At 58.5% G+C, this 20,127-nt stretch overlaps 1 protein-coding gene across 1 annotated transcript in view; it reads left to right on the top strand.

The window, feature by feature from the left end:
* Positions 1–4,062: 4,062 nt before the first annotated feature.
* SLC38A3 (solute carrier family 38 member 3) overlaps positions 4,063–20,127 on the top strand; it is a 28,399-nt gene continuing 12,334 nt past the window's right edge. Inside the window, exons 1-6 of the mRNA XM_077821758.1 lie at positions 4,063–4,166; positions 5,315–5,399; positions 7,985–8,100; positions 16,589–16,662; positions 17,484–17,576; positions 17,860–17,941. Of these exons, the coding sequence (XP_077677884.1) occupies positions 4,063–4,166; positions 5,315–5,399; positions 7,985–8,100; positions 16,589–16,662; positions 17,484–17,576; positions 17,860–17,941 (554 nt within the window). The remainder of the gene's footprint in view (positions 4,167–5,314; positions 5,400–7,984; positions 8,101–16,588; positions 16,663–17,483; positions 17,577–17,859; positions 17,942–20,127) is intronic.

A 20,127-nucleotide genomic window follows, 5' to 3' on the forward strand; every position in this document is an offset into this window, starting at 1 on the left:
GGCTGCCCTGGACATAACTGCCATCTCGGCTGGGGTGCTGGTCATGCTGCCATTGGATCCGATGCCCCCTTGCCCTGCCCGTTGTGCTGTCATGCACCTCAGCCCTGCTGGTTGCCCCTGAACCAGCCCGGCACTTTTCAATGGGCAAGTGCACCCTGTGGTATCGGGGGCTGGGCCTTTAAGGGCTGAGCTTCCCAGACAGAGTGCACGTGGGGCGCTGAGACGCTCAGCCTTTTAAAGGCCCAGTCTCCACGGCACGCTGACCGGGGGCAGCCCCTTTGCACAACTATTATAGCTAAAGGGGCTACTGACTGTGTGGCTTGGTGGAAGCACAGTCCTTGTTGATTAATAATCACTGCCCCCATGACAGCAGGAGACCTCCAAGGGCAGCCACGCTCCATAGACTGACCCTGCCCATGGGTCACCCCCAGGGTTTGCACCCAGAAACTTTACCATCGTAGCACTGGCTGCTCGTGCTGGAAATAAAGGGGTGGCTCTATTAGGTGGTAGCTGTAGTAGGCTTTTATCTTTCAGCAGCCCAGTCGTGACAAAGGACTGCGACATGCCCTTTGCCAAGGTGCTGGAACCGTTGCTTTCCACCCATCTAGCTGGCAGGATGGGATCAGCGGGGAGGCCAGGGCAGAGCCATAAGCATGGCTAGGCTGGGCCCGATCAATCATAGAATCATAGAATCATAGAAGATTAGGGTTGGAAGAGACCTCAGGAGGTCATCTAGTCCAACCCCCTGCTCAAAGCAGGACCGATCCCCGACTAAATCATCCCAGCCAGGGCTTTGTCAAGCCTGACCTTAAAAATCTCAAAGGAAGGACAGTTCACCACATCCCTAGGTAACCCATTCCAGTGCTTCACCATTCTCCTAGTGAAAAAGTTTTTCCTAATATCCAACCTAAACCTCCCCCACTGCAACTTGAGACCATTGCTCCTTGTTCTGTCATCAGCTACCACTGAGACCAGCCAAGCTCCATCCTCTTTGGAACCCCCCTTCAGGTAGTTGAAGGCTGCTATCAAATCCCCCCTCATTCTTCTTTTCTGCAGACTAAGCAAGCCCAGTTCCCTCAGCCTCTCCTCATAAGTCATGTGCTCCAGTCCCCTAATCATTTTTGTTGCTCTCCGCTGGACTCTCTCCAATTTGTCCACATCCTTTCTGTAGTAGGGGGCCCAAAACTGGACGCAATACTCCAGATGTGGCCTCATCGGTGCTGAATGGAGGGGAATAATCACTTCCCCATACCTGCTGGCAATGCTCCTACTAATACAGCCTAATATGCTGTTAGCCTTCTTGGCAACAAGGGCACACTGCTGACTCATATCCAGCTTCTTGTCCACTGTAATCCCCAGGTCCTTTTCTGCAGAACAGTCGGTCCCCAGCCTGTAGCGGTGTATGGGATTCTTCCATTCTAAGTGCAGGACTCTGCACTTGTCGAACCTCATCAGATTTCTTTTGGCCCAATCGTCCAATTTGTCTAGGTCACTCTGGACCCTATCCCTACCCTCCAGTGTATCTATCTCTCCCCACAGCTTAGTGTCGTCTGGGAACATGCTGAAGGTGCAATTCATCCCATCATACAGATCATTAATAAAGATGTTGAATAAAACTGGCCCCAGGACCGTCCCCTGGGGCACTCCGCTTGATACCAGCTGCCAATTAAACATCGAGCCGTTGATCACTACCTGTTGAGCCTGACAATCTAGCCAGCTTTCTATCCACCTTATAGTCCATTCATCCAATCCATACTTTTTCAACTTGCTGGCAAGAATATTGTGGGAGACTGTATCAAAAGCTTTGCTAGCCAAGGTATATCACATCCACCACTTTCCCCATATCCACAGAGCCAGTTATTTCATCGTAGAAGGCAATCAGGTTGGTCAGGCATGACTTGCCCTTGGTGAATCCATGTTGACTGTTCCTGATCACCTTCCTCTCCTCCAAGTGCTTCAAAATGGTTTCCTTGAGAACCTGCTCCATGATTTTTCCAGGGACTGAGGTGAAGCTGACCGGTCTGTAGTTCCCTGGGTTCTCCTTCTTCCCTTTTTTAAAGATGGGCACTATATTTGCCTTTTTCCAATCATCTGGGACCTTCCCTGACAATTGGAAAAAGTCCCCCATGAGTTTTCAAAGATAATGGCCAATGGCTCTGCAATCACATCACTCAATTCCCTCAGCACCCTCGGATGCATTAGACCCATGGACTTGTGCATGTCCATCTTTTCTAAATAGTCCTTAACTTGTTCTTTCACCACTGAGGGCTGCTCACCTCCTCCCCATACTGTGTTGCCCAAAACAGCAGTGTGGGAGCTGACCTTGTCTGTGAATGGTTCGTCTTAACAGTATCATGTCTCTGAGCTTCCGGGGGAGTGGTCCCCTCCTGGCTTCTGGCAGTCAGAGGTTTAGGGTCACCCCAAGTGTGGGGTGGCATCCTTGGCCATCTTAACCAATGGCCACTCATGGACCTATCTTCCATGGACTTACCAAGATCTTTTTTGAACCCTGTTGTACTTTTGACCATCACAACATCCCCTGGCAATGAGTTCCGCAGGTTAATTGTGTGTTGTGTGAAGAAGTCCTTCCTCTTGGTTGTGTAAAACATGCTGCTTGTTCATTTCACTGGGCGACCCTTGGTTCTTGTATCATGGGACAGGGTGAATAACGCTTTTCTACTCACCTTCTCTTAATTGGTCATGATTTCATCAACCTTTCTCACATCCCCTGTCAGTCATCTCTTGTCTAACCTGAACAGCCCTGCTTTGTCCGGCCTCTCCTCACATGGAAGCTGTTCCATACCCTGGCTCATCCTTGGTGCTTTTCTCTGAACCTTTCCCAACTCTGTTCTCCCCTGGGACTGCCAGACCTGGGCACAGAATTCCAGGGGTTAGACAGCGTTGTGATGGCAGGGGTGCTGCTGGCAGCTGGAAAGGGGCCAGCTCGGTGCTTGAGCTCACTCCATAGACATGCTGGCCTTCCGGGTGGGTGCTGGCATCGCAGGTGTGGGTGGTAATAATGCCATCCCGGCAGCAGCCTGGGCTTGGAGTGCTCGAGGCTCCCTGTAGGCTATCCAGAGCTTGCCTGGCAGCCAGCACAGAGCGCGGGTCTTACGGCCTCAGCTGGGGGCTGGGCGAGCTGCCGCTCCCAGGTGTTTTTCACAGCTGTGCCCAGGCGGGGCCCATCAGGGTGACCCAACAGAGACAGCATGAACGAGGGACTGGCCATCTAGGGCCGTCTCTGAGTGCCTCTCACAGCAGGGCAGCATCCTCCCTCCACCCGGCTGCCACTGGACCCAACCTGTGGTACCGAGCAGGTTGTCCTCTCTCCCTGCTGTCCCCGTAGAGCTGTACCCATCACAGGACAGGTGGGGACAGTGCCATGCTGTGCACTGCCTGGGGAGGGGAGTGTGTCTCCAAGTGATGGGCTTGTTGGTTGGTGCCTCCAGAGGCTGCTGGCTCTGCCCCTTTGAGGCTGGCGGAGGGGCGATTGCAGGGATCCGGCTGACACCCATCTGTGGGGGGCGGGGGGGAGATGCCAGCCGTCACATGGCAGACAGCTCGTCAGCTCTCACCAGTCCCCAGCGAGATTTCCTTCTAGCACCCATGGGGAAGCCCCTGGGTGTGTCAGCTTCGAGCTGGTGGCCCCTTAGCAGCAGGCCCAGGAAGGGTCAATGCGGAGGCCCCTGTGCCATAGCCCTGGGCAGATGCGGGACCCTGTGGCTAGCCTGGCTCTGTGGCTGCTGGCTGGGAAGGGAGGGCAGCTGGATGGCAGCAGGCTGGTGGGTGACCCCACTGGCATTTCCGTGTGCCCAGGGGGAGACTGATTTAGACCTGGAGGCCATCCCAAGATGGGATTTCGGGCAGGTCAAGCTCCAAGCCCGTGGCCCAGACACATGTTATTCTGTTTGTGTTCCCAGCCCCACTGAGCCCCAGTCTGTGCTCTGCCGCCTGGCCCAGCCCCACGGGGAGACGCCATTCTCTAGAGCGACTGACTATTCTTCTTTCCCACAGCCAGTGCCGTCGCCCCAGTGAGCCCGGCATCCCCACCTGCTGGCAGAGATGGACCCCGGGGAGATCCCCATCCAGACAGAGCTGGTGGAGCTGGTGCCCAATGGGAAATACGCTGTGAACGCCTCGGCCATCCCCTTGGTGGGGAATGACAGGTAACTCCAGCGCATGGGCAGAGGGCTGGGGCTTGCCTGCCCAGAGCCAGCTGAGAGACAGGGTCATTCTGTCTTCCTGAATTTGGCAGGGGATGGGTTAGGAACCCTCGCCAGGTCCAGGCACAGTGAAGGCAGGTGCCATGCAAGTGTCCCCTTCGCAGCTCTGCCAGGGCTTCTCACTCCCGACCTGCAGCCCCCTGCTAGCCCAGCCTGGGCTCCCCCACACACATCCCAGCTCTGCCAATGCCCCCCACTCCTGCCCCATGCCCCCCCCCCCCGGGCTCTGCAACAGGCAGCCAAGAAAACAAAGTGAGGTGGGGGCTGATCCCTGTCTAGGGGCTCAGTGGAGCAGCCCCTTGGATCCCACGTGCTGTTCTGGCACCTCCATATGAGAAGGCCCCATTGCCGGGCTGAGAAGAGCCAGAAGCCCAGAAGGATTGAGTGGCTGGTGAGGCGGATTGATGGGGAGCCTGGCTGAGCGACAGCGCAGGGGGATGCAAGCAGGCACGGGGGGAGGGGGGCGCGGGGGGGAGTGGATAGCGCTAAGCTGCATGGGCAGGTCCTGCTCCAAGCAGCATGGTGCAGTCTGACCTCAAAGGGCCAGCTCCAGACTGAACCTGGGGAAGAATTTGCTTCCAAGAGGAGAATGACAGGACCACACACCCCAGTGCAGCCAGGAGCAGTAGTAGTCTATTAAGACTGGACACAGGAGAGCTGGGATCTGCTGCCTTGCAGGGTGATGCTGAGCAAGTCCCAGCCCCTCTCTGCCTCAGTTTCCCCAGGGGATCCTGGTGCTCACCCCGCCTGGAGGGGATCCTGTTTCTGGAGCACTTTGAGCCCCTTGGAGTTTTGGTACTGGAGGAGGGTGAGGGATCCGTGCCAGTCATTCAGGGACCCTCTGCTTTACCATCCAGTCCCCCCCAGGGTGCCATCAGAGATAAGGCTCCCCAGGGGCAGGCTGGAACCTCCTGGCCAGTGGAGCGCCCTGGAGCGGGAGCCAAGGGAGGTGGAGGAGATGGAGTGGCATGGTCCTGTTCTGCCTTGTAGCCCGGGAGGTGGCAAGGGCAGCCCAGGTGGTGCCAGGGGGAGGGAGCACCCCACTGCGGTGGGTGGTTTATGGCTCTTCTCTCCCCCCTGCCTTGCTCTAGATTTGAAGAGCCCCAGCCCACCATGGCAGAGATGGAGGAGTTCCTGCCCCAGAGCCCTGACAAGAAGCAGACCCACTTCACGGATGTAAGTCCGGGCAGGAGAGTGGCTGGTGGGGTGACTGCAGCCTGGGCACCTCTTCACACTGCTTGCCAAGAACCTGGCCCTCAGGCAGGGCACAGACCCACTGCCCTTCACTGCAGAGTGGGGGCAGGACAGGGCAGGGGAGTGGGAGTCGGGAAATCCAGGTCCAGCACCCTGCCACCATGGGCTGTCCCCTGAGCTCATTCCCTGGGTCACAGAGAGAGCTGGAGAGATCGCCCGGGTTCTTTGGTTTCACCATAAACATCCAGTTTAGCGTGTGTGACCCATTTGCCCTCTGGTGGCTGGTCCTCCTAGAGGATAAAAGCCTACTACTGCTGCTCACAGCTTATAGAATTGTTCCCCTAGCCCAAGTGATCAGAGCTCTTGCATTTAGTGCTGGTGACCCCTGTGGGTGTGCGAGTGGACTTGTTACATGGACTTGATGGCTGCCCTCTTGGCCTGCTCCCCAGGTATTGAGCCAGGTGCCAGGCTGCCCTGCAGGGGCACAAGAGCAGGGCACCAACCCTAACTGGCTGTGAGTTCTACACTTAGATTTCACCAAGTGTGAATTCCTCAGGCACTAGAACAGGCTAACCCTGGAGTCACCAACCATCCCCTTGTGTCTATCCTGCCACCCAGGCAAGTCTGCCTTTGTGACAGAGGGTCCCTCGTGCCAAGGATCACAGCAATAGTCAGGTTGCTCCCAGTCCCAAGGGGCCCCTCACTAAGCCCAGGTCAATTGCACCTTAGACCATAGGCACCGACTGGAGCACCCACGGAAAAAAAATGGTGGGTGCTGAGCAGCCCCCCAGCAGCACCTCCTGCCCACCAGCGGGCTCTACCCATCAGCACCTCCCCCTGCCCTGCAGCGCCTCCCATCCGCTGCAATCAGCTGTTCCGTGGTGTACGGGAGGGATGGGGGAGAGGGGAGGAGTGAGGGTGGAGCATGCTCAGGGCAGGGGATGGGGAGGGGAGGGGCAGGAAGAGGCAGGGTGGGGGTGGGGGCAGGGGTGGAGCAAGGGGGTGCACCCCCTAGGACATTAGAAAGTTGGCGTCTGTGCCTTGGATCTCACCCATAGACAGCACTCATAGCCAGTCCTGTAATAAACTCTCCAGCGCAGTGATACTCCGAGTGAGGTTCGGGAGCCGCAAGTGGCTCTTTAACATGGCTCTGTGGCTGTTCATAGCACATGATGTTAAAGCCCCGTGTGATTTCATTATTAACCAATCCAAGTTAGTAACCAATCCGGATGCTTGTACTGTGTTATTAACCGACTGCGGAATAGTTGGCCGTTCGTGCTGTGAGAATAGTGTGTTAGTCAATGAAACAAGGAATTCACGTGACTGGAGCTCTTTTGGGTCATGTTGCTCGCTAATTTGGCTTCTGAACGGCTGAGCTTGCAGTATCACGGCTCTATAGATGTATTGACTAGGAAAAGGAGAGAGGAGAGCAATTTGGGAGGTTAAAGCGGCTAAACACAGACACACCCAAATGAATTCCAGTCTCATGTTTCACAAAGTAATAGAAGCTTCTCTGATAAGCAGGCTCTATCTGTCCTTTGCGGCTAACCCAGGCTAAGCACTGGGAATCTCTTGCTTATGCCCAGTAATCCTTGCCCCTCAGAGTCCAAGCAACATAAAAGATCCAGTTCCTCCTTGTCAGGGTTTTTTATTCCTCTCCCCCTCCCCACTTTCTGCTTCAAGATGCAAATTCAGCTGCTGGGAGGAATTCAGGAGTATGGCTCCTCTTGGGGGAGGAGGCAGCAATCAGAAATCTTTCCTCCTCTGATGCTCCACAAGGGTTCAGCTGGTGTCACTGGGCCTCCTTGGTTGGGCCGGAGCTGAGACCTCCCGTTCACACCCCATTCGCACTGGTTAATGCTTCTCTCCTGTCTGGTGGTTGCCAGTTTCAGAGCAAAGACTTCACTGTTACCCCCTAGCATGGGACAAAGGTATTATAAACCAGATTAATGACCACAGCGACACACAGCATTCCATCACGTCCAACCCCCTAAGCTCATTTGTATAACGCTAATACCAAGGTTAATAAGGCTAACGCCCAGGGAGTCAGGCTGGCTCCAGCTGTGTGCTTGTCATGGGTCAGTCGACACCTAGGGGCCTTGGCATGAGCTGGCCCCTGATGTGCCAGAATCACAGCGGGGCCTTCTAGATCTAAGAGCAGGAGCGACTACAGCTGGAGTTGAAGAGCCAGGCTGTGGAAGTGGGGCTCTCTCGGAGGGGGACCCCTAAGGCCTGCTGCCCAGAGGGGTGCGGCAGCTTAGGGCAAGGAGGCAGGATATTGCGGAAGAGGGATTACAAGGGAAATAACAGCCCTTAGGAAGGAGGAATGTACCCTGGGCAGTGATGGAGACGCTGGTACCAGTAACATGGTAGTAGCCCAGAGGATCTGCCAATGGGCCCAGTCCCCACATTTCCGCAGCCAGAGGGTTAGCTGGGGTGCTCCAAAGGCATTGCCCTGTGTGAGTGGCAGGTACTGGGGGACAGGGGACAGGTGGGTATTTCCAGCTGGGGACACGGGGGGCTTTGCCCAGCAGCAGCGTGTGACCCACTGTGTCCCATCTGTGCAGTTCGAAGGGAAGACCTCCTTTGGCATGTCCGTGTTCAACCTCAGCAACGCCATCATGGGCAGCGGCATTCTGGGGCTAGCCTACGCCATGGCCAACACTGGCATCCTCCTCTTCCTGTGAGTGAAGCTCTCCACATGCCTCGCGCTGGGGGGTCGGGTGCGGCTGGGGCCGGGGGGGGAGGGGCCTTGGCCCACACTTGGGGACTGAATCTGCTGTTAGGCCTGTGTGGGTCCAGATGGGAAAGGACAGTAACTCCTAGCAATGTGAGAGCCTGGGCAGGTGGGTGGGTGGGTACAGACCCAATGATGAGAATGGGGAAGTCTGGGGATGGATGGATGGATGGAGGCTGGTGTGTGGGGATGGATGAATAGATAGAGGCGTGTGAGGGGCATGCGCCCACTCAGCGTTCGCACGCTGCGGGTGTTACACTTGCTGTTGGGGGGCCGACCCTGCCTGAGCTGTCCCGCAGCTTGTGGCCGCGCTGGCTGACAGGAGCAGGGATGGGCAGAGGGCCCGTGGGTGGCTGGGCCCAGCTGGGATCCCAATGCCGCCAGTGATCCTGCTGGCACAATGGCTCTGGCTGCCCCGGAGCAATCAGCCAGACACAGGGGATTCCCCCTGGAGACAAACTCGGCAGGGGCCAGACATGTCTCTGCCTTAGGAGCTGCATTTGACACCCCTTGGCACGGCATAACTCAGCACGCTGTCTGCTCCACCACCAGCTCTCGCCCCCCCACCCCCGGCAGGCCCCAATTCCCCTCTCCCACATAGATCCGCCAAGGGCCAGTGATATGCAGCAACCCCCAGCTTGACCCATCCTACACCACATCTGACCTCGCCAGAGCCCCCAGGATGGCCCGGGCGAGACCAGCTCATGGGTGAAGAGCAGCTGGTAGAGGCCGAAGCCGAGCGATGGTGCTGGTGAGCAGAGGAATCATGCTGGAGACTCTGGGCCACAAGGGAGTCTCCCCCCAGCGCTGAGAGAGGAGCAACCAGAGGGCCGGCCCAGCACTCTGGGGTGCCCAGATAGCCGCTAAGGGCTGTGTAGCTCTGCTGGCTGCTCTGCCCAGCTGTCCCAGCTGCACAGGTCGCCCGATCAGCAGCCGCCTGGTTCTCTGTGGGGCTGAGGAGCTGCTTGGCGGCTGGCAGAGGTGGGTGAAGGGGGCTACTGCCTGACATCCTCTGCTTCCCACTTCCTTGTTAGGCTGCGGCCTTAATGAGGAGCTGGTGGATCCGCCCTCCCATTCCCCACTGGTGGGAGCAGCGGGGCCGCCGGCAGCTGTGGACTTTCCCCCAGGTCGTTGCTTGTTGTGGCACTGCTCACAACTATTCAAACAAAGCAGCGAGGGCAGCCAAGGCCGGGTTTCCAAGAAGCCGATTTTCCATTGACCGAGAGAGGCGGGAGGTCCCTGCATCCAGGGAGGGGAAATGACCCCGGAGGGCAGCTTTCCAGGGCGCCTCCTGCCATCCCGCGGGGCTGCAGGGCACTCCCTGAGACCCAACCCCCTTGCGCCACGCGCTGTACACACCGATAGCCAGAACCGGCATTGGCCCCAAGGAGCAGGCCACCTAAATGGACAAGGGCCTTAGCTCCGTTGTGCGGATGGGGAACTGAGACCCCTCGCCACAAAGTCTGTGCCACAGCTGCCCACTGACCCCAGATCGTCCACAGCCAATCCACATCCTTCCACTGCTCGGTGCCTCCAAGCACCACCTGCCCCCAGTGTCCCAGCCCCCCGCAACCCAGTGGCCAGTGGCCAGTGGGCCCCAGAAGCCTTTCAACAGCTGACGTCGCTCTGTGAGGCCCCTCAGAAGGATCCCCCGATGCCGGCCCCGGGGCAGCTGTCACCCACAGGGTCACGTGCCAGGCAGAGGAGGAAGGCCTGCCTAGCTCAGCTCCTGGCATGGTAATAAAACTCCGGACTGTGTGACCGGAGAGATTAGCGCTGCTGCTCGCCTTGGATGGCACTGGGAACAAATAGCAACGAGGCCACCCAACCAGCCGGGCACTGGGCCACTGTGCGCCAGGCAACGGGGTGACCTGGGCTCACCACCCCGCCAGCTTCCGGCGGGGGTGGTGTCTGTGGGTCACGAGGAGCTGGTGCTCATCTTGGTCACGTGTCCCTGAAAGCAGCGCCCTGCCCATCCCGTGCCCTCCGCATAGACGCAGCATCATCTGCCTTGTGGCCAGTGCCAGGCTCCAGTACAGGGGGAGGAGAAGAGTGGAAGTGAGTGCCAGCTGGGCAGGATGGGAACAAATGGCTGGGGGTGATGGGGATGCAGGGCCGCCCAGAGGATTCAGGCGGTCTGGGATCTTCGGTGGCGGGGGTCCTTCTGCTCCGGGTCTTCAGGGCAGACATGGAGTGGAAGGACCCCCCACGGCCGAATTGCTGTCAAAGACCCGGAGTAGAAGAAGCGGTGGTGGGTCCTTCACTCCGGGTGTGTTCAGCGGCACTGAAGGACCCGCCACCGAAAACTCTCGTGGGGGCCCCTGAAAACTCTTGAGGGGGCCACTGCGGGGCCCGGGGCCCGGGGCAAATTGCCCCACTTGCCCCCCCTGGGTGGCTCTGTGGGGATGGAGACCTGGGGGGCACCGATTGGGCAGGATGCGTATGGGTGGTGGGGGGCACTGGCTGGGCATGGCTGGGTGGGGACCACTGGCTGGGCCGGATGGATATGGGCAGTGGGGGAAGGGTACCATCTAGCTAGCTATCATGTGCCTGTCACGATGGTATCTGGTCTGCAGCAAGCTCTCCTGTCCTGTCTGTGGGGTTGGCGCTGTGGAGGGAGTTCCTTTGCAGGCGGGATGACACCCGAGGTCGGCTGCTTTCATGGGCTCCGGTGCTGGGGTGCGTTAGTGCGGACACACCAAACCACAGTCCTGAACGCCCTGGCTGGGTGGCTGAGCCTTGAACCAACTCAGCCCTGAGGACAGCCCCCTCCAGAGCCCAGCAGGCACCTACTCCTGGGACAATTCCTCTGCTTACTCACACGCTCAGGTAGGACTCGGGTGAGGCCCAGCTCCACAGCGGTTGGCCCTTCCCAGAGCCCCCAGCCTGAGCCCCCACCAAAGCCTCCTGGGTTTGCGCTTAGAACAACCACAGATGCGCCGTTGCTCACGAAACCTTCGGAGGTGCCTTGGGAGACAAGTCCTGCTTCGCCCTCCTCTTCCGCATGTGCCTCAGTGCATGCAGCACAGCAGAGTTGGTCGGCCCCCGGATTCCTCCACCCGTGAAAACAAGCAAAATTTCAGGGGAGATTCCAAAACCACTGGAAATTTTCCAAGAAATGAAATTCTGGAAACCCTGGTTCGGGGGCCATCTGTCACGGAGTCCCCGGGCGATGCTCTGGAACTGCTCCCTACGAAGCCAGGCAGGACTCTGGGGAAGTCTCCTTTCTGTGAACAGCCTGTCTTCAGGACACACAGCTCACACGGCTTCCACCTTCCTGGGTCTGACCTCCGAGCACTCAGCATCCTCTGCCCCTCCGTGCGCTTCCCACAGCGAGTCCGCCCAGGCAGGCTCCTGGGGAACCCGGAGGGTCCTGCACCCTAACTTCGCAGTCAGACTCTCAGCCAGCGAGTAAAACAGAGGTTTATTAGACGACAGGAACATGGTCTAACACAGAGCTTGTAGGTGCAGAGAACAGGACCCCTCAGCTGGGTCCATTTTGGGGGGCAGTGAGCCAGACAACCACGTCTGCACTTCACTCCATGTCCCAGCCAGCGGCAAACTGAAACCCCCCTCCAGCTCCTCCTCCTCTGGGCTTTGTTCCTTTCCTGGGCCAGGAGGTCACCTGATCCCTTTGTTCTCCAACCCTTTAGCTCTCACCTTGCAGGGGGGAAGGGCCCAGGCCATCAGTTGCCAGGAAACAGGGTGTTGGCGATTCTCTGTGTCCAGACCCCTGCACACACCTGCCCTCTAGGGCTCTGCAGTGATCATACACCCTTACCCCATCACCTAGATACTTAAGAACTGCATAGGGAAACAGATGCACCCCCACACTATTCAGAGGAAATATTAAGAACAGTCCCACTTCGTCACACCATCAAAATGTTCCAATCTCCATTGCAACCTTTGAGAAATGGGGTTCGTTCTAGTTTTGCTAGAAAATGAAGTATAGTTCCAAACAAAGCGGTGTTTCACAATGAAAAATCAACAGTCCCATTCAGAGCTTTTTAACTGTTTTTTTTTTAACCAGTTTTTTTCTAAGTGAAATTTCATCCAAACCGCTATAATTTCGCAGGAAATGTCAGTTTATCAAAACGGTATTTCCCCCAAGGAAAAATGTTTTGATGGAAGTTTTCCAGCAGGCTCATCCCACAAGCTCTGGGGAGTGGTGCAGTGCCATAATCTCCCCTTGAGATATGGGGAAACTGAGGCACAGAGCAGGCCAGAGACTCAACTACAGTGGCCCAGCCAGTTGATGCGAGAGCTGGGAATAGACCCAAAATCTTTGCTACGTGCACTGATCCGCACCTGTTCCCAGTTGCTTTTATCCAGTAATGGTGCAGCCTAGTGGATTGAGCCTTGAGCTGGGAGCCTAGACACCTGGGTTCTGATCCCAGCTGCACCAATGACCTTCGGTGAGTCACTTTCCCTCCATGTGCCTCACTTTACATGAAGTTAATGCTCATGGCTTTCTCTTTGGGGTGAGGACCATGCCTGCATGTGCTTGTACAGTGCCTGGCGCAGCGGGGTCTTAGCCCTGATTGGGCCACTATAGAAAGGAGCTGCAGGGGGTTGGAGTGGATCCATGACTGTTTGCATCCCGCTCAGCCAAAAGAATAGAATTTGCGCGCTCGGTTTCACTTCCTGGTTCCCATTCACAAGTTCCAGGCTGCTACAGTGGGGAAAATCCATCTCCTAAAACACATGGGGGCAACTTGCCTGACCCCGCAGCCCATTTCTGCTGGCTTCAGAGGGGTCACGCCTGATTTATCCTGGGGTATGTATGCAAGACACAAACCTGTTTCTAGCCCCATGAGTTTTCTAGCCACCACACTTTAACAAAACCAGCATTCAGGACTCCCTGGTGGTGATCTGTGCTGTGAAACGACTGAGGCCGTGTCCGGGTTGCTGATTAGCTACGCAACATGGCAAGACACGTGCCCTCAGCTCTCCGCATCACAGCAGAACTCAGGTGGATGTTGGAGAGCCGGGGGGGGGGGGGGGCGGGGGTTCCCTTTACTGATAGGAAAGTGTTTTTACACCTGAGTAAAACCAGGACAAACAAATCCAGAGATGAACCTCCAGCTGATGGCACTGATCCGCACTGCCTGGTTCCCCCCAGCTGTGAACTCGCCCTGAGATTCTGGGGGTAGCAGGAGAGAAAAGAAAATCTTCTTCCCTAAGAGACAGCTGGGGAAAAGCCCATTCAAATGCAAGCAACGCTGGCAGGCGCCTTGTTACCTAGCGGGACTAATGACAATGGAGCTGAGCGGAAAGTAAAAGGGCATTAATTAGCCAGGACCCGATCCTGTTCTTGGAGCCACACACCAGGCTGGGTGAGAAGCTGTGAAAAGGTGGTCAGGAGGATCGACTTATGACATTGTATGTGAGTCACTCAGGTGCTGTGCCTTGGTTTCCCCATTTGTACGGGGTGGTGGGGGCAATGGCACTGCCCTACTCCAGGCAGGGAGGCTGCGAGGCTGAATACCCAACAGAGCATGAGGGTCTCAGATGCTGTGGCTGTGGAGGGTCAATCAGAACCAAAAACCCAGAGCTGTATTTTGGGCCCCAGTCCTATGATGTCTGGCTGCAGTTGAAATGCCCCATCCCACTACCAGGCTGCCCTGGTTCCTGTTACACGTGTCAGCGTGTCCATGCTGCAGACAGGGAAACCGAGGCAGACAGGGGTGGGTGACTCGCCTGCCATCACACAATAGGTCAGAACCAGGAATAGGACCCTGGTGTCCTGTCCCTCTGCCCACTGTCTCCTGTTTTAAACTCAACCTGTCCTGTGCTTTGGGGCCAGACCAGGTGAGAGCTGCCTGGTGTCCTGGGTCTGGAATGCAGATGAGCGGTCCACTCTGGCTCTTCCTTCCGCGCGGGGAGCAGCTCTCTCAGGCATCGGCGCATCAGACGGCGCCTTGTTTTCAGTGCGCCCTGGCCGGAGGCTGGTTTGCTGGCTCCATTCTCAGACACAGCTGCCAGCAGCCCCCAGGCACGTGGGACACCATCGAACTCCTACGACACAAGGCAGAGCCAGAGCCAGCCTTCTGCATCACCTCTGCGACATCCTCTGCTCAGCGGGTTCCAGCCAATTACAGCCTAGGGGCTTTGCTCAGTCCCCGCGGCCTGAACGATCTCACTTTGGAAGCCAGAGCCAGCCCTGGTCCTCGCCGCTCTCCCACCACCAAGTATGCAGAGCCCCAAGGGGAGGCTGACGCCGTGTGGCATGACATGGCAAAGTGACACTTTGTCCAGGGTGATCTCGGGGGTTCCAGGGCATCACGATGCCCTCGTCCTGGTGCAGGTGTGGATGGTTTGGGGCCCTTTTGTCCAGTGCACCCAGGTGACACAGCTGTCCCGAGAGCTGGGCAAGTCCTCCTGTGGATAGGACAGCAGGATTCTTTGGGCGTGGATCCATCCAGCTTGGGGCGTCCTAACCTCCCCGTGGCTCCAATCTCATTCCAGAACAGCTGTGTCCAGCAATGGCTCTGTGGCAGTGGGGGATCCATGGCCCCCTCCGGCTCCTCTGGAAAAGCTCCAGGTCCCTGGCTGGCCAGAGGGAACCAAAGGCCCTTCCAAAGCAAACACGGCAGGCTGCGATTTGAAATGACCATAAACAGGAGGAGAGGGGCTGGGCAGGCCACATGCCTGCGAACATGTAAATAGCTCTGGGGGTAATGACATCTCCAAGAACAGTGCCGAGGAACAGGGCCCCCAGGCCGTCCCAAACCCCGGAGCGCCCCCAGACAGTCATGTCTATCTTCTGCCGCCAAGCATCAGAGTGCCTGGGTGCCTTCCCTGTACCCCTGACGGGGTCAGAGCTCTGCTCGTGGGTGGGCTGTAGGCTTGATTGGGGGAGGTTAGATTGTTATGAATTCACTGCAATGGGGTTGTCTTAGTTGATTTGTTTCAGGCTGATTTTAATTGTTGTTTTTCTAGGTGGGTGGCTGATTGGTTGTTTGAGGAACTGTGTGAGTGGGTGAGCTGTTGGTTGAGTAGGTGGGTGGGTGTTTGTTTGGGTAGGTGGGTGGTTGATTGGCTGGGTGAGTGAGCGGCTGGGTGGTTGTTTGGTTGGGTGGCTGTTTCTTTGAGTGGGTGAATGATTGATTGGTTGGCTGGATGGGTAGTCAGTTGGTTGTTTGGCTGGGTGAGTGTTTGGCTAGGTGGCTGGCTGGGGTTTATTGTGGAGCAAAGCTGTGAGTGTAGCTCCTATGGTGGAAGGGCCTTTTCAAAGAGGTTGGAGATGTTTCCTAAAGCCAGCTCGGCTCTGGGCTCGCTCTGGAAGTTTGCCCAGCAGCTGGACACTCTCCCTCCGCCACGATCCGGGGGGAGGGATAGGGATGCGGAGGGAGGGATAGCTCAGTGGTTTGAGCATTGGCCTGCTAAACCTAGGGTTGTGAGTTCAATCCTTGAGGGGGCCATTTGGGATCTGGGGCAAAAATTGGGGATTGGTCCTGCTTTGAGCAGGGGGTTGGACTAGATGACCTCCTGAGGTCCCTTCCAACCCTGAGATTCTATGATTCTATGATCCAGGACGCTTCGCCTATCCTCTCCACGTTTCACCCTCCTCCCCTCCCCTGGGCTCTGCATCGCCTCGAGGAGCCCAGCTGACCCCAGGGCTCACAGATGGAGATTTGGCCTTTGGGTTGGCTGGGGCTCACTCTGCTCCTTGCTGGGAAGGTGTGGCCCAAGGCCACAGACTGGCTTCAGAAGTGACTGGCAGCCAGTGGCAGGCGGGGGTGCAACAGCACCCACTGCCCTCTGGCCTCCAGATACACCCCAGGACGGGCATCAGGAGAGCGGGGGCCCGTGGGATGAGCTAGAGGTGTGTTTCATTGACTGGGGAGAGACCGCTCCTAACAAACACCCAGCCCTTAACTCTTGGCTGGGTTCCACAAGGTTAATGGGTTTTCTAAGCCCCCACCCCCCATTATGCCACGGCAGCTGCAGGCTCCAGGAACCACTGACAGGCAGCAGCTCCTCCGCTCTCCGCCCAGCACCACAAGCAGGTGGGACCCCGAGACGCGGATCACATAGGTTGCGGTGCAGCTGGAGCCCTGCCGTGGGGCGGAGAGAGGGGCCGGGTGGAGCCTGCACTGAACCCAGTGGGTTTTCCCCGGGGGCCAGCAGGGCCCTTTGGCTGGTGAATCCTCCCAGTTCCCCTGTATCAGTAACACGCTCACAATCTCTGCTCCAGAAGGGTAAACAGGGGCACAGAGGGGCTGGGGTCCAAAGGTAATGGGAGTGCCAGGACTCCACTCCTTGGAGAATCTGGCCCTCAGAGACACTCCCGGGCCACGCGGTACGTCAGCGCCTGTGACCCCTGGGGCTCTGGCCTGCCAGCCCTGAGCTTTCCGTCCCAGTAGCTCCCACCCCGATGCAACCTCCTAGGGCTCTGTTCTCGGCTCACTCATCTGCCGTCTCATTCCAGCTTCCTCCTGACCACAGTGGCCTTGCTGTCCAGCTACTCCATCCACCTGCTGCTGAAGTCCTCTGGGATTGTGGGTAAGACCCCAGCCAGGGAGGTTGGGGGGGTCATCTCCAGGCCCAGCTTTCCCATTTGTGCCAGGTTCCCAATCCCCACACTTGTCACTTTGCACCCCCAGCCCAGGGTGGACTGAGGCTGACTGACCGCCTGCAGCCGGAGGGGAATGGCCTTTGCATGGCCAGGTAACCGCACTGCCGTATGCTCCCTGTGTGCTAGGTGCCAGGCGGGGGCAGTGCGGGCAGGTGTTTGCCCCACTTGTGGGGTTTTGCTTTAAGCCTGGAGGTTGCAGACGGATTGTCCCGCAGCAAGTCCCAGCACCCTGTCACTGCAGCCCACGTCAATGGGGCTGTGCGTCGGGCGAGATTACGCCCTGGGGGCCAGGGGCCAATGCACCAGATGGGGGTGCTCAGCTCTCAGCCTCGGGGGCCAAGGGGCTAGAGCATCGTGCGGGGGATGCAGTCGTCTTCCAGTCCCCTAGTGCAGCAGCTATGGGGGCTCCATTCAGGGGAGGGGTCGTGTCGCAGGACTGGGTGGCCTGGGGTACTATGAGGGGGACGGTTCATATCTTGAGGCTGAGTGTACCTGGATGCCGAGGGGGGAGAGGTCGTGTAGTGAAGCTGGGGGAGGGGTCATGTGTCAGGGCCGGGAAACCTGGGGTGCTCTGGGGGGGAGGGGTTGTGTCTCGGGGCTGGCAGAGCTCCCTGCCCCCACCCCACTGCTAGCCCAGGGCTGAGGGCACCATGCTGGGGCTGGCATTCCTGGGTACTGCTCCCTGCTGGTGTTGCCCTGGTGCGTGGCCCCTGTGGCTGCTCTCACTCTCTGATCATCCCCCCTGCAGGGATACGTGCGTATGAGCAGCTGGGCTACAGGGCCTTCGGCACGCCAGGGAAGCTGGCCGCGGCCACCGCTATCACGCTGCAGAACATTGGAGGTAGGAGGGGAATGGGCAGATTCCCTGTCCCATACAGCTTGGAGCCACAGCTGGCACCCTGGGGCACCCACAGTGGGCTCACCTAGCTGGGGCACCCACGGGCGCTCACCCAGCCAGGGCACCATCTGGCACCCCCAGGCCCAGCTAGGGGGTCACCTAGGCTTCCCCACTGGGGTAGCTGTGGGGAGTGCCTGGCAGGGTTGCAGCTGGGAGGGCGACGTCTGCTGGGCACCAGTAATGTGGCCATGCTGGGGCTGCCCTGCGGCCCCTCTGCTCTCTACAGCCATGTCCAGCTACCTGTACATTGTGAAGTCCGAGGTGCCGCTGGTGATCCAGACCTTCCTCAACCTGGAGGAGAAGAGCACGTGAGTCCCTGCGTGCCTGTCTCCCCTCTCCCCCGGCCGGCCACAGACCCCTGGCCAGATGCTGGTGCCCAAAACAGCTGGGCCCCGTGTGTGGCCACACGTTGGCCATGCTCCAGCCAGCACCGGGGGTCAATGTCATGTCCAGAGGCCCCTCGGAGAGCTCGAGAGGGGAGCGGGGCCCAGTGTGGGTGACCATAAGCCCCCCAGCCCCAGTGGGTGGAAGGGGGATGGGCCCAGTGGGAGGAGGGGGAAGGGGCAGCCAAATCCGCAGCATCCAAGCCCCCCATCCAGGGATCCCCAACCAGGGCGTCTCCCCAGTGCAGAGAGCCCAGGCACCACATGGCCCGGGGGGGCATCAAGTGCCTCTGCCAGCCCCTGCTCCCTGGCTCCAAATAGAAGGGGATCCCTAGCAGGGCTGGGCCCAGTACCCACCCCTCGTTCCCAGGGCCAGGTTCAGTGCCCCAGCCAGCGGTAGAAGGGACGTCCTGAGGGCCCCTCGGAGAGCTCAGGTGGTGAGAAGGGGCCCGGCAGGGGCAGGAGTGACCCGAGGCCAGCGGCTTGAGCCAGCTGGGGGTGCAGGGAAGGGACACTGCTGAGGGGAAGACCGCAGCGTGGGGGGGTTGAGTTGCAGATGCTAGTCACCTCTTGCAGCCAACCCCAGCTGGGCCGGACCCAGCCCCACTTCACGGGAGCCAGAGAGGGGCTTTTGCATGGGGAAACAGCCAGCCCAGGACACAGCATGACTCCTGCTATCCCAGTCCTGGGCTCTCCCCACAGCTCTGGGTGCCCCTCACTCCCGACCCGCAGCCCCTGCTAGCCCTGCTCCCGGGTGGTGCTTGTCTGGGGACTGGTGCACTTTAGGGGTCAGATGGAGCGAAAGCTGATCTGCCCCGTGATCTGCGCTAAATCTGACACACGACCTCTGAGGGAGAATGTTCCATGTGACTCCAGCCGCCTCCTCTTATCCGTTGGTCCGTCTCCTGCCCCCGGCCCTGCCCTTCTGCCTCCCCGGGCTGATCTCCTCCCCACCGTGAGGCAGGCCAGCGCTATTAGCCCCCTTTCCCAGTTGGAGAAACTGAGGCACGGCATGACACCCCTCTGCAAAACCAGCTTGCCCAGGGGATCCCAGCTTGGGACTTTCACCCAGAGGACACCTGAGCCTCCTGGTGATTGGTTTGTACCAGGCTGTGTCTGCGCCCTCCTGTCACGCTCGCAGCTCCCTTCTCTCTGCCCTGCTAGCCTGGCTCTGTCTCTCACACTCCTTCTTCGGTGCATTTCCTCTCTCCCTACTTCCTGCCTGTGCCTCTCTCCTCTAGGCCTCTGCCCCCTGTCTGATCTCCGGCTTCCCCCAGGCTCAGCTGTGTCTCACGTCCTGTGGCGGCTGGGCAGATCTGGCCTCCAGCCTGTCACAGGGATTTAGCCGTATTTAGTAACTTCTATTTTAGCTTGATGCCAGAGCTGAATAAGCCTTTGGTGTCGGATTAAACCAGTGGGAATGTCCAATCCCTGCTTCCTCTTCCTGTGGGCAGAGCCAGCCCCCTGCTGGGCACACGCCTTCCCCGGGGTGTGACTCTCCATGTGGCACCGGGCCGGGGCAGCTGGCACTTCCGGGCACCAAGGGGTTAACGTTGCAGCTGGCGAGGTCGCTGGGCGTGTCACTACCACTCCAACATCCATGCCGGGTGCCAGAGCCTGTCTCCCGGTGCCTCTATCGGTTCATCCGGCTTCCCACAGGCCGGCAGAGGCACTCCATGCCCGGCACCCACGAGGCCAAAGGATGGGTCACTCCTGGCACCCTGAGCCCATCTCTCCCCTGGAAGTTAAGTGGAGACCGGCCGAACCGGAGCCGCCCAGGCCCTGAACTCTGGGTGTTTGGGTCTAGATTCTTACACAGGCACAGCATAGCGAGCGCGCTGTTGGGCCTGGCAGCCACTTGCAGGCCCGATCCTGGCACTAGTCAATGCTCAGACTCCATTCCAAACAGCTCCACGTGCGCCCAAGGACCATGCCCCACCGTCCCGCATTAGCACAAATCCCAGCATCACAGTGCTGCTTGCTCAGGGAAGGAATGGACCTGGGGGTTCTAGCCAGGGATCACTGGCTGGGGAACTCCCCACTATTTGATGTGAATGGTATCAGTGCCTGGCACTGTGAGCTGGGCTCACTGCAGTGACGAAATGCTGGAT

Source organism: Eretmochelys imbricata, chromosome 7, assembly GCF_965152235.1.
Source record: "Eretmochelys imbricata isolate rEreImb1 chromosome 7, rEreImb1.hap1, whole genome shotgun sequence".
NCBI lineage: Eukaryota > Metazoa > Chordata > Testudines > Cheloniidae > Eretmochelys > Eretmochelys imbricata.